We start from the raw sequence: 14,856 nt of genomic DNA on the forward strand, positions 1-14,856 counted from the left end.
CATCTCTTCCTCCCTCCCTCTCATTAAAACAAGCTAATGAACTATTATTTCTATTAAGTATGTCATTCTGAATCCCCAGTCAAACTCTGAATTGGGTTGATAACACCTACGTAATAAAGTATCACCACCTTTCTGGGTCTATAAGTAATTGAATAGTGTTGAACTCCACATTTTATGACAGGTACATTTTTAAATTGCAAGTGAAAGCAATAAGTAAGACATTCAAATTTGTACACATCTGGTTACTTTCACTGGTAGCCAATAAAGAGATAAGTGGCTTTCTGTGAAAGGGAGGGGGGCTTACTGGCTCCTGGAAGAGTGGTTTTCCCAGGGGAAAGAAAGAAGGGGAAACTGACAGGTATCATCTGCACTGCATCATCTCAGAATTTTCTTGACAAAAACTCCTGTATTGTTGAAATAGGATTCTTAAAGGTGACCAATAATAAAACTGACAAATCTTGTAAGATTTAGAACCTGTTAGATAATGTCCATTTTAGCCAACATCTTAATTTTACAAATGAGGAAACTAAGACCCAGAGATACTAAGTGATTTACCTAAGCAAAGAGGTAGCAGGGAACCGTTAGTTAGAAACCTTTCTCTTGGCACTCTAATCAGTACATTAAATTAGATCATAATTCATCTTAAGTCAGTTAAGTGACATAGAGGATAGAACACTGGGCCTGGAGTCAAATATGAGTTTTGTGACCCTTTATTTACTTTATTGACCTTAATTTTCCTAAATATAAAATGGGGAAAATAATAACACCTGCTTCATAGTGTTGTGGTAAGGATTAAATTAGATATTTGTAAAGGGTTTAGCATGGAGCAGGACCTTTATCAATGCTTATTTTCCCCTCCCCTACCTCCATGAACTTGCTTTTCCACCTTCCTTCCCCTACCTTCACCACTATCTTCTCATATTCTTGCTAAGGTCTCTAGTATTTTTTTTATTTCCCCAAAATTAAATTACTCTAGTTATCAGTCTTAATCCCTCTGTTTTCCAAAATGACCACACAGTTCAGTGGAAAGTCCTTTCAATTTTGCGTCCAGGGTGCCCTTCATCCTTTCACTCCTTCTGCCCAAGTCCTAAGCCTTACTTCTTGCCTATATTGTTGCAGTAGCATTCTGATTCCAATATTCCATCACTACTCTCTTCTTCTACACACAATTGCTAGATTTATCTTTCTAAAACAGTTAGGATTATATCACTTCCTTGCTTAAAGAAGCTCCAGAAATTCCCATTTGCCTACTCAAATTCCAGATTCCTCATTTGGTATTTAAGGACCTTCTTAGATTAGACACCACTCTCTGCTTTATTGAAAATTCCTTGTTAACAATTATTTTGAGTGTTTAGAAAATAACGAAAAAACTTATTGATAACAGTTGTTTTCATATCACCATTATTCTGAAATATATCTTTCCCTTCCTTTTTTTTTCCCTTGAGGGCAAGGACAGTCTTTTGCCATTTTTTTTTTGTATCCCCAATGCTTAGCATAGTACCTGACATCTAGTAGGCACTTAATAACCATTTTTTATTGATTGATTAAAAAAAGAATAAAAAAGAGAGTTAAAAAAATCAGCAAAGTGAATTCATACCACATATCCTCAAATTGAGCAAAGAAAGAAAAGTGTATTTTCTCTTTTTTAAGGAAACATGATCTTTATAACTAGGTTATGTTCAGTTGTAGCTCTTTGAGTTGTTCTTTCCATTTAGATTGTTCTCATTATTGTATATAGTAATTTCCTGGTTCTGTTGATTTCACTTTGTGTCAGTTTATTTAACTTTTTTCATGCCTTTCTGAATCTTCATAGTCCTAGTTTTTGCAGTGCAGTGATATACATTTTTATATTACAATTTATTTAGCCGATTCTTTAAGATTTATCTTTCTTCTTTCTCTGCTAAATTTGAGCAAATATGAAACTTCTCACTGTGGCTTAATACTTCCTGCAATTTCCTTTGTTCTTTACAACTCTATCTCTTGAAATCCTGTCTAAACTTCTAGTCTCACCAGGCAACAAGGTGATGGAGTAAATAAGAATATCAGGCCTGGAATTGAGAAGACCTGAGTTCAAATCCTGTCTTGGATACTTATTAGCTATGTACAAGTCATTTGATCTTTATCTTCCTCAATTTCCTACAAAACAAGGAGAATAGTAGCACCTATTTCATAAGGTTGTTATGAGGCTTAAATGATACAATAATTTGTAAAGTGCCTGGCACATAGTAGGAACTTAACAAATTTTTGTTCTTCCCTTCCATCTTCTCTCCTTCCACTGCCACCCCATCTTATAGGGGTACATGTGCCCTTACATAAATGCATATAGTTAGAGCTGGAAGGTTCCCTTAAGATTATCTAGACCAACTTCTTTATTTTACAAGTGAGGAAACTGACACCCAGAGAAGTTAAGTAAGTGACTTGCCCAATGTCTCACAGCCAGTGAACAAGTACAGGGTTTTCACTCAGGTTTGCTTAATCTGGATTCTGGGCTCCTTCCATTCACATGACATCATCCTCATGAATTCTTTTCTGAATCCTTTTAACAAGTAAATGTGTTGCCTTATGTAGCACGACTGGCATAATTCCTTGGTATTCCTCTCTTAAGGTAGTAGATTCCTTGAGGGCCAGGGTTATGATGTTTTAATCATCTTTGTATTCTTCAAAACTCTGTGCCTACCACCTAGTAGTCCCTTCATACACATTTGTTAAATTGTGAAATGAATTACATTTAATTCAAAATGCTTAATAAATGTCTGTTGATAATAATGAAGTCTATAATATACTATAAAGAAGATGCTGACCAACTGTTGAGTTGGGTTGTAGAATTTTCTTTAAAATGTTTATATTTAAATGGGATAGATTCTTCTATAATGTGGATATTTTTAGTGCTGATCTGCCTTAATACCAGTCAAGATTTGTTGGCCTCTTTGGGTTATTGCAGTCACATATTTCATTAATTTATAATTGAAAAAATGTTGTCCCTTGGGGATTTTCTTATCTCTAATACTAATAGTTTTTTTAATACTTTGAGTTGAACCATACTGTTAACAAACTAATGACCACTCTCTTAATGAATTAATTATTTTCCTAAAATAATCACATCAGTGTAGCCATGGAATAGTAATCTTAGGCTTATTTTTCTTTTCCAAAAATTTTTCTTCTTGCTCCTACCTATCACCTCAGCTCTTGTTTATACTCAGTCAGCTACTCCTCTAAGATGAAGGAAAAAATAGGTCAGCAATAGGGAGGGTGCCAGATAAATTGTTGTGAATAATCAATTGATTGTGAAACCCAAAGAAACATTGCTGAGAGTAGTTATTGAATTAAATGGAGAGAATATAAGAAGTATGCCGATTTATTATAAAAATGGCAATGTGATAGCCTTCTAATTGGACTCCTTATTTGTAATTTCAACTTTCCTTTATCCTTCCTTCATTCACTTGCCAAAATAACCTTCCTCAAGAATAGATCTGACCATTCATTGCTTTTTTCTCTTGATGGCATTCTATAACTTCTAGGATGCTACGACTGAACCACATATTAATTTTACAATTATTTATTAAATAGCAAAGGGTAGGCCAGAGAAAGAAAGAAAGAAAGAAAGAAAGAAAGAAAGAAAGAAAGAAAGAAAGAAAGAAAGAAAGAAAGAAAGAAAGAAAGAAAGAAAGAAAGAAAGAAAGAAAGAAAGAAAGAAAGAAAGAAAGAAAGAAAGAAAGAAAGAAAGAAAGAAAGAAAGAAAGAAAGAAAGAAAGAAAGAAAGAAAGAAAGAAAGAAAGGAAGAAAGAAAGGAAGAAAGAAAGGAAGGAAGGAAGGAAGGAAGGAAGGTAGGAAGGAAGGAAGGAAGGAAGGAAGGAGCATGAGCCACTTGTAGCTGTCTAGCTCTTTTATCTACTTCTCTGTGAGTCAGCTGAGCCAGCACTGAGCCATATTATGCACCCTCCTAAGGCTGGTTCCAATGGAAGAGAGCAACTTCCTGGCCCCTCTGCCAATTTATGCTCTTTATGACCCCCCTCCCCCCTTTCCGGAGTCTCTGCTAGACCCAGACCCAAGTCTGGACAGGAGACAGGTCTTTTGAAAGTTTAGAATGACTGCACATTGCATGTACAGCATCTCCAAGCATGGTAGACAAAGGGAAGGAGAACTCTACCCATGGCCTCAGGGAGATACAGTGCAGAGCTTCAGTCCTGAAATTATTTTGCTTTAAAATCAAAAGGTTAACTTGAGAGCCAAAAAAAGAGTACAGATCAATATTAACTTTCCACAAGAATAAAATTTAAAATTACTGAATTGGGCATTTGATGCCCCACACAATCTAGCTTTGTTGTGGGGGACTTGAGGTAAGCCCCCGGGGTTCAGGAAGGGTAACAAGTCATTTGATCTTTATTCAAGGATTCAAGGATTCAAGACTCCAAAACTTAGCTTAAAAATAAAAAGAGAAATTTATTAATTTACAAAGTAATGTTAAATCTGGCCAAGAAGACTGTCTCCTAGGGGGAAGAGCATAGATGGAAAGCTGTTCCCAGATAACATCAATTCTGGGGTCTTTATACTCTTTACAACAGTGGAGATGTGACTCTAGAGTGATATACACTGAGGCATGTGCAAGGGGTAGGTTTGCCTGAAGATATAGGGGGTGACCCTCATAGTTTAGAGGACAGATGGATGTCTGAGATACAACTTGATAATATCAAGGAGGTGTATCTCTTTGTCCATCTAAAGGACAATCCAAGGAGAATAATTCTCTCAGGGTCTTCTAGGAGTTATCAGATGTTTTGGGTTAGGAGTCACAAGAATATAAGGGAGTAAAAGATTTCCCTGCTTACAGTTTGCCCGAAACACTTCTATGATTTGGGGGGTACAATGCCCGTGCCAGTTTCAGCCTGCTTTTCTCGATGTTTCACATTTCTTACCTGTACATACCAGAAAAGTACCAGATTGAAGACTAGCCTTAAGCTAAGGAAAACATGGGTTCAAGTCCTGCCTGAGATCCATACTGGCCATGTGATCTAAGGCAAATTGCTTGATTTCTCAGTGCTCTAGACAATTTTCTAGGATTACAAATAGCAAACCACCAGTTGGCACTGACAGGCAGTTATCTCACTGGAAGTTCCCTGAAACAATGAAATCAGAGGTCCTACACCATCATGGCTGTTCAAGTAAATCAGCATATTTGCTATTCTGCAAGCACAAGATTCCATCTCCTGCCTTTGAGGTTTTTCCTAGGATCTTTCTGATGCCCAGAATGCCTTCTGCTCACTTCCACCTCCTGGAATCTCTTAATGTCCTTCAGGGCTCAGCATAGGTGGCAGCTTCTACACCAGGCCTTTCTTGATCCCTTGCAGCTCCACAATGGCTAGTGCTTTCCCTGAAGCCACTTTAATTTTGCTCTTCACTAGAGGAGACTGACTTTGAAATCAAGATTGGGTCATGGTCTGCCTTCTGACCACAGCATTCCTATGCAATTCTCCAAGACTCTTTAAGTTCTAAGCAAGTTGCCCGTCTCCATCTCTGGAAATCATTTCCACTCTAAGAGTTCCCTCGACCAATGGACTCCACGAAAAGCATTCTTTGTATTTATATGTCTAAGCACACGGTGGATTCCAAGCGTCATCCCATTTGAAAGTAAACTCAATGAGGATGGGAGCCATTGCCTTTTTTCTTTTTTGTCTTCCTATCGCCTTTGCCTTGCTCTGCTACATAATAGGGTGTCCTCTTGGGAGATACTGAATTGAACTGAATATTTGTGTTGATTCCTATATCTAGCTCATAACAGGCATTCAATAACTATTGGTCAAATGATTCATATTCTCCATAACGCATTCGATTCCCTCCTAGTCACTGGTGTTCATGTGCAGCCGTTTCCTTCGAAAATAGATGCAAATCTTCATTCGAACAAAGGAGGAAAAGAGATTCAGCAGGGTGCAGAAAAAGTGACGGAAATTTCTGAGTGTTTGTGAAAGGAGGCAGTTACCCTGCAGCTTTTTCCTCTGGGAGGAGCAGGCGATGATCGCAGCAAGAAAAGATGGACCCAGGAACGCCTGAATACAAGTTAGACCTGATACTCCTTTGGGGGAATCTGAGGAGCAGAGGCATCAGTTATCACCTCTTGCTTGCAATCCTCTTTTAGGGGTTACATTTGCATTTTTAGAACCCTTCCTATGCAGGAATGGGAAAGAGGCCTTAATGTGTAAGAGCTCCAAAGAAGTCTTGAGTGCCAGAGAAGGCTAAAGTACAAATCATTTGGCCTCTAGTCGAGAAAATACTGTTTGCTGGGGACCAAGCCCAAAGTAATCGGGTTAAATTGCTCTGCTGACAACCTTATTCTGGCCATTAGAAAGAACTTTACTCCAAGATCGGAATGAGATCAAGAGCTCTCCTCGGGAAAGGTCTTTAGAATGTACGTGTCAAAATCATACGAGCTTCTTTGGCCAGCAGATTCACTCGGCGTGACTATGAAGGAAAGCAAAAACCGAAAGATTTTCATCAGCTTGGATTCCTATCAGTGAGTCCTGAAATCAGCCTAAAATACACTTTAGGAAATCAGGCTGGATTAAACAATGCATACTGCCTCGATTTTGCAAAGCAATTGTATAGGCAGCCCAATTAGGGTCTGGGATTTCTTTGGATGGAGGAGGAAACCAGGTTCCATCTTATCTGAGGAACTCCCCAGTGTATCCAGGGATTGGAAAGTACTTACTACAGCAAACACTTTCTGCAAACACGAGTACTTTCACGCTGATAGAGGGTGACTTTAGATTGTGATCTCAGAAGAAGGAGAACTACAAATATCCATACATTCATGGCGCACCAGAATCTTACAGCACAGTAAAATCAGTGGCTTGATACTAGGACTAGCCCAAACCAAAAGCATTATTAAAGACATTCTAGATGGGAAATGAGGGTAAATCAGTCATAGCCGGATTAAGTAAGGTACAAAGACCTCCGAAATTCTATTCCTTGGCTCCCATGAAACACTAAAAGAACTTGAGGAAGGCCTTCAGGGTATTGGGCAGGTCCTTTGTAGTAGATGCCGAGAAATACTCAGATAAGAATCTCCTGGGCTATAAAAGCTGGGAGCTGCTGAAAGATGCACCAGCCAAAAGAGTCCTCAGCAATGACGATATGGACCCATCCAAAAACGGAGAATATTTCTTAGGTTCTCAAGAACTTTCTTTAAAGAAGGAATGCTGGCGAATGGGGTGTTTAGGCTCCCTTCTATTCTTTGGGGCAGATTTCCCAACTAGTGGAAACTTCACGTTTTTAGAGCTGTTTCCTCTAGGAACACGTGCCATTACTCTATGTAGTCAATTTGGCCTTTTTAAAAAATGAGGCACTAAGAGTTAAGCTAAGTAGCTTCTCAGCAGCTATGAAATTGTGTCCATGTCAGCTGCCTGTCGCATCTCAGATGGATTTCTATAATCAATATGACATTGGAATGATTGGATGGATTTTGCAGTGATGGTGGTTGATATCAAACATCACTTTAAAATTTGTGGCGGGCCACAGTGGACCTAATTATGACCTGCACTGCTCTCTCCTTTGGAAGATCTAGAAAACCCAAGTAACTTACCTAAGGTTATACAGAGAGTCATGAAGAATCAAATGCAAAGCAAACAAAAATGGGACATCCAATATGAGATTAGGAGTTTTAAGGGTTGTAGAGTGGCCATATTCGCAGGTCTTGCCATCTCTAAAATGCAAAGTAAATTTGTACAGAAATAACTTATTTTATGCCCTTTTACAGTAAGATTTTTCATCCCAAAATGTGGCTGTAATTAAGAGCATATAAGCAAAATGCATGTAATAAAAATATTTATATACATATGAACTAAGCACATTGATTCCCAGGCAAGAACCAAAGCACTCCATCTGTTTCTTTGTATCACTATAATTTATGTATTTTCTTAAGCAAACAGAATCACAAGTAATGAATTTTAAGCATGGGCTTGTTCTTAAATAGACTTGTTTTCCAAGATTATTTCTTGTTTATAAAATACGTTAGTATTTTGGGAAAAAAAAAAGACCGCAAAGATCTCTGCAGTTTTGTATTAGGCTCGAGACATACCGACTGTGCAAACTTAAATTTACTTCTAGTTTCATTTTCCCAGCGACATTTGTTCAGGTTCTGTTCCATCCGCACAGAATGACTTTAAAAATGGATTTCTGCTCAGAATAGTCACACTGGAAAGTCTAAAGGATGAAGAAGTCAGTGAGATTTGAGTTAGTGCATTCTCTCTAGTGGAGGCTTCCCTCTGCCGACTCTTCATACACTTTCTGAGCTAATACTAATTTAATATTATCATTAATTAATTAATTAATTAATTAATAAGTTAATACTAAACTTAAATGTAAGCCTACTCCCATATAGAGAGCACCTAAAAATCCAGATAGACATATGTGGAAAACACTCAAGATAATGCATGCCTCCTCTATTTTTGACTGATTTAATATTGGATTTGGGTGGGATAGATGCATATGTGTGCATGTATGAATGTATCTTTGTAAGGGAGGTGTAGATCTGTATTCACATGCACGTGAGTATTTGTACATAAATGCACACATGCACACGTGTTTGCAGAGACATGCATGTGCCTATATGCTAATAAACCTATATATACACATTATCAGAATTTAAGATTTGGTAGCCCAAAACTCATAAGTGTTATGTAGTGAAGACCATTTTGAGATTTAGGGCTCAGAATCCCTAGCAGAGCCACAAAGCCAGTAGTGGTCCGAGACCTCGTTTTGAGAAACTATGGACCAAAACCTGTACCCATTGGCGGATGCAAGACAAATAGGTAGGTAGGTAGGTAGGTAGATGGATATAGACAGATTAGATACTTGATAGCATCCTGGAGGGATACCATAAGCAATCTGTAAATAGTATTTAGAAGCAAATTCCGGTCAAAAGACAGGCATTAAGTGCCTGCCCAATGCCTAGCATTGTACTAAGTGCTAGACATGCACAAGCTGCCCCCAAACAGTCCCTGCTCTCAAAGGGCTCACAGTCGTTATTTTTTAAACCCTCACCTTCCATCTTGGAATTAACACTGTGTATTGGCTCCAAGAAATAGTCACATAGTATAAATTATGGATAAATGCATATGTAAGATGTAAGTTAATGCTTCTTTAAATGAAATCTCAGAGATGGATTGTCATGACAGGATTCATGACATGATTCCAAAGACGTTGGGTGAGTGTAGCTCAAAGCATTCTGGGAAAAATTCTCTTACCCACAATCCATCTCTGAGATTTCATTTAAAGAAGTTGTAATTTACAGCTTACCTGTGCATTTATTCATAATTTATGTTATGTAACTAATTCTTAATATCCTTAGTTAATTAGCTAATCACCAATTATCTTACTACAATAGAAATAATGACTGCTCTCAAGGAGCTAACACTAAATTTGTATTTCGATTTCATTATATATGGAACATACATTGCTTTCTCAAACATAATACATACTATTTTTGTGATAGAATCTACAAATGGGGAGAAAATGAAAATAGTTATGTAGAATTGTATGCTCCGATTATATTCAACTTGAATAGATCTGATGCTAAATTCTGTTTACTAATGGTCTTGTTCATACAACACAAGCTTAATTTTGTATTTGAGGTTTTCCTGAGTAATGTGCATCCAATTTTAAAAATTCACATGGAAAAACATATTCAAAGTTCTTGGAGGACATGTTTGATTTATGTTTATTTTTCCCCCAGTTCCTAGAATAGTATTTTATACATAATGATAATTAAAGTGAGCATTGATGTAGCATTTGAATATTTGCAAAAGATTTGGCATAAATATGATCTCACAACAACTCTGAATAGGCACAACAAACAGAATTATTCCAATTCACAGATGAATAAACTGAGGCACAGAAAATTCAAATTAACCTGTTGATGGTCATATAGCTAGTAAATGTCAGAGGGAGAATTTGAACTCAATTATTTTACTAACTGCAGGTCTATCCCTGGCCCTTTACATTGCCTGTAATGACTGGAATTCTACTACCTTCTCACCTCTGTTCCAGGGAATACCTACCCCCTTTTAACACACAGCTCCTCAAGTCTTTCCTACTACTATCCTCTCTTTCAGAATACCTTGAACTTAACTTTTCCAATAATTTATTCTCCTTATATTTATTTTGTACATACTCCTATAATCTATATCATCTGTAAGGGTTAATTGGTAGGAATTTGACAAAAAAGAGGAGAGCAGTTTGATAAAACATTTAGTTTAATTTGAGAAGAAGTACAGATAGAAAACAGAAAGGAAGAAAGAGAGATTAATACTCTCATACCTTATGACTATACCTAAATTCCTAATCCTAACTAAAATTTCTGAAAACCCTACACTATTTTCAAGGACAGGTTCTTCTGCCTGGGCAGACCATGCCTAAACTACCTACTCTATCTAAATTTGATTCACTAACTACCTACCTATACTAATAAATAAACATTCATCACCTAACGAACTTCTTAAATCCATTTCTCTATTCCAACGGTCAGTAGTGAAAACTGCCAGTAGTGGCTCTTCACTGAGAGACCCAGACCAATCTCCTGCTACCTCCAGGTCCAGAGGTAAAAACCCCTTAACTACCAACTGAATCCTTTCTTATATATCTCATCTCCTAGGTAACAGAATCCTCAGCTCTGGCTAACGCTCACTGTCAGTACTCTTCTATTTAGAAATCCCTTTGCTCTCTTTCTTGCCTCTTAAAGAGACAGAGGAAGATATTAAGAAAATACCCGTTTAACATATCTTTCTATTTATACATCCTTAGTGTCTCCCATTAGAATATGAGCACCTTATGAATTTTATTTGTTTGCCCATCACCTAGCATAATGCTTATCATCTGCTAAGGTATATGGTAAATAAAGACATTACTTAATGAATTGGTAGTAGTAATTTAATGTGTCTATTGATTCTGAAGATTCTGCACATAAACAGAAGTAATTTCTTCTGTTTTATGAAGCCTTTCAAGTCTAAGTACATTTTAAAATATGTATAGTAATTTTGAGAGAGGAGACTAGACCTGTGGAAGGATGCATATTTGTCTTTCTATGTAATGAATGACATGACCATTTTTTTAAGGTGTAGGTCTAATCTTGGGAGAGTTGGGTGGAAAAGCACAGAAATCCTTAGGGAAGTTAGGGCACAAAAAATTTTGAGAAGTGTTGTCCCAGCCTAAATCTTTTAGTAGAATAACATATGTGATTAATGGTCTCAGTTGCGTAAATTTCCTTGAGGCCAAAAAAACTTACATCTACTAGAAATGTAAGGTCTGAGAATGTGGAAACAGTAGAGGTTCAAATGATTCTATTTCAGATAGTCCTTTCTTGCCTAATATGAAGATGTAGTTCAGTACTTTTGGTGGGGACACTAAACTGTGAGAACATTTCTTTACTGTTCTATTGAAGATGATTATCTTGAAAATTGTTATTATCCACACACACAAATACCTTAGCCACTAGTTCATTTAGATCACAAAAATATATTAAAACTAGAGAAGTCTTTAAAGAATGTCTAGTTCAATGCTACCTTCTTATTTTACAGATGAAGGAAATGACCCAGAGAAGTCAAAATGACCCTTTCCTGGACTACAGTCCAGTTTTCTTTTCTCTATTTTACAAAATCTCCCTATTGGAGAAAAATATTACTATTGCAAATTGATCCTTGAATCTACTCTAGTCTTATTGTTTAAAAATTAGTATAATCCATCAATTTTATATACTCATTCAACCTACCACATTAAAGTTGGAAAGATAGCATGGTATAGTGAATAGAGCTGGGTTGTGAATTAGAAATCTTGGGGTTCAAGTCCTTCCTCTGAAACATACTGGCTCTGTGACCCTAGGTAAGTCATTAAACCTTTTAGTATCCTCAGACAACATTCTAAGGATGAGGGTTTCCTGGGGGCAGCTGAGTGGCTCAGTGGATTGAGAGCCAGGCCTAGAGATGCGAAGCCCTAGGTTCAAATCTCACCTTAGCCACTTCTTAGCTGTATGACCCTAGGAAAGTCACTTAACCCCCATTACCTAGCCCTTACCACTCTTCTGCCTTGGAACCAATATACAGACAGAATTGATTCTAAGACAGAAGGTAAGGGTTTAAAAAAAAAGAGATGATGGTTTCCTCAAACTATACTCCAAACAAGTACTCCAAATTCTAAATTTATTTTTTAGTGAACTATATGTTGTTTATTCATAGGAATCAAAATAATAATTTTAGAGAATTTTATTACAAGAATTCTATCAAATTGTTATTTGAATGGATTCTACTACTATAGACAAAATTGAGAACCTCTGTTCTAAGGCTACAAAGTTCCTGATCTTCTTTGGGAAATCTAGCCCCTAACTGGAAACTTTATGCGATGTTAAAAATCACAGTCCCAGTTTATCTTTCATTTTTATTTTTTTTCAATTACATATAGAAACAACTTTTGACAATTATTTTCTAATATTTTGTGATTCAGATTTTCTTCTTCCCTTCCCACCTTCCTGAGGCTGATACTAGTGCTTTCATGCAATACATATTTCCCTATTCCTCCTGCCTTGAAAGAAAAGATATATCCCACATACAACAAAAAATTCATGAAGGAATTAAAAGTAGAAGTTGGAATGCTTTGGTCTGCAATCAGAATTTTTATTATGGTGGCTCAGCCTATCCATGAGCAATTACTGTTTTGCCAATTGTTTTGATCTGACTATTTGCATGAAAAGTGTTTTGTAATTTTACTTACATAGTTGGTGGATTTGTTTTAATACCCCAGGCTATTTAATATTGTCTACAGTTATTTTTAATGGAATTTTATTTTTTACTCCTTGCTGATGCTATAATTTATGTAATATTAGAGTTAGTCATATTTTTATGCTTGGTAGAATCCACTTGTGAATTGTCCCTGGAGTCTTTTTTCTTAGGGAATTCTTTGAGGCTTTGTTCAATTTCTTTTTCTATGCATCATCCCAGTTTAAAGAAAAATGGTTAGCCATTGGAATCTTTGCTTTAATTAAAGACTGTTCAAAGCCCAAGCAATGTTTTAGGCGCCATAGCTCGCCTGGTGACAATAGGGGGTACCTGGGAGGTTCTAAATAATATTTTGAGTGTAGGACTTACACACATTATTGTACAATGTGATAGCAAATATCCTAGGTGCAGAGAAGGAAAAATCAGCACGTCTCTGACCCTGTAATAGAAATGGCTCTGCACCTCTGCAGGGTGCTTAAAGTTGTTCCACCCTTGCGTGCATGGGAAGGAGTGCATTATAACGTGAAATATGACTAGAAAATGTGAAAACTTAAAATTAAATGATGCATTTGAAAAATATGAGCTGAAAGTGAATGCAAACTCTTTTTCCTCCCTCTCAGATAGCTCAAGTCTTTCAAGCCAGAGGAGCAGTTTCCCAACTTCATTTTGGACCAGCTCGTACCAGCCCCCCCCTCGGCCCTGTTTAAGCGGCGTTCACCCTGACTTCTCGGTCCCTGCACCAGGCACCTTTGCAGCAGCTGATCCTGGTCCCTGGCCAGGACACACCCTCCATCAGACTGCGCCTCCCCCACCCCCAGCGGTGTCAGAGTCCTGGCACTATCCCCTGACATCTCAGGTGAGCCCGTCATACACGCACATGCACGATGTGTACATGCATCACCACCACCCCCATCCACATGTGCACCACCGCCACCACCATCACCCTTCGGCCAGCTCCCACTTGGATCCGAGGTACGGCTCTTTGCTGATGCCTTCGGTTCGGACGGCCAGGATTCCTGCTCCCCAGGGCGACATCACCAAGACAGATCCTACTACTGTCACCACTGCTACCTCAGCATGGGCTGGAGCCTTTCATGGAACAGTGGACATTGTGCCAAGTTTTGGGTTTGATTCAGGTAAGGCAGTTTTCTTAGTCTGGAGGGGGGGAAGCGACCTAAGAGAGTCCTCTGAAGTGCTGCTCCCTGGCACGTGCCCCTTCTGGATGGATTGAGCTATGCCCACGTCACTCTAAATATCCGCCCCCCTCCCCCCAAGAATCCTGGTGTTCCTCCAGGAACTTGTGTTGCATGGGAGCTTGTGGTGGCATGAGTTAAGAAAAGGCGCTTTTGTACAATGATCTGACTCTTCTGACGTCTGGTGCTGGGCTGGCGTTTGCGGATGCCGTACAGAGCACTGAAAACCCTTCTGCTTTCCTCATTCTCCGCTTGATCCTTTCTCTAATTGCGTGGGCTGGTCAGAGGTGATAATGGGCTCAATGGAGAACACCCCCAAAGGGATTCTTCTTTGCTTGTGAGTTCTGTATTCAGTTTAGTCTGAGAAGACCTTCATCGTTGCATAGAACCACAGCGTTTGGGTCCCGAGCTCTGCTTTCTTAGAAGAGGCATCTGAGAAGGAACGCATTGAGTTTCCCCCATTTTCTCTGCAATTCTTCACCTCGCTGTCTCTTCCTTCTTCTCCTTTTTCTCTTTCTCACTTTCCCCTTCTTCCCTTCTCTTTTCTGACCCTACAAGCGTGCAGCGAACAGCCAATATTTAGAGAAGAACTAATGGGAACAAACACTTCTTCGCCTGACATGAACACTTACTTTTGGGTCCTTGGAATCAGAGACTGAAAAGACAGATCAAAGTAGTAGGCCTTCCTCTGGGTCGACATTCTAGGGTCTTTTAAGGGGCTTTTTCTATAAGTCCCCCGTCAGCAAGCATTTATTAAATGCCTACTGTGTTCCAGGCACTGTTCTAAGCCCTGAGAATTAAAAACGTGCCCAAAGCAGTCCCTGCTCTCAGGTCTCACGTTATACTAAAGAGGATCACAGGCAAATAACTGGGGACACACACATTGAAAATGTGGACATGTGTGCACACAC

At 38.3% G+C, this 14,856-nt stretch overlaps 1 protein-coding gene across 3 annotated transcripts in view; it reads left to right on the top strand.

Moving 5' to 3' along the window:
* The window catches only part of VGLL3 (vestigial like family member 3), a 62,203-nt gene that overhangs the window by 15,547 nt on the left and 31,800 nt on the right, over positions 1 to 14,856 (top strand). For all 3 annotated transcript variants that reach the window (XM_007500739.3, XM_007500740.3, XM_007500742.3), the window contains exon 3: positions 13,373 to 13,888. In XM_007500739.3, coding sequence (XP_007500801.1) covers positions 13,373 to 13,888 — 516 coding nt within the window. The remainder of the gene's footprint in view (positions 1 to 13,372; positions 13,889 to 14,856) is intronic.

The sequence above is a fragment of the Monodelphis domestica genome, chromosome 8 (assembly GCF_027887165.1).
Source record: "Monodelphis domestica isolate mMonDom1 chromosome 8, mMonDom1.pri, whole genome shotgun sequence".
NCBI classification, from domain to species: domain Eukaryota; kingdom Metazoa; phylum Chordata; class Mammalia; order Didelphimorphia; family Didelphidae; genus Monodelphis; species Monodelphis domestica.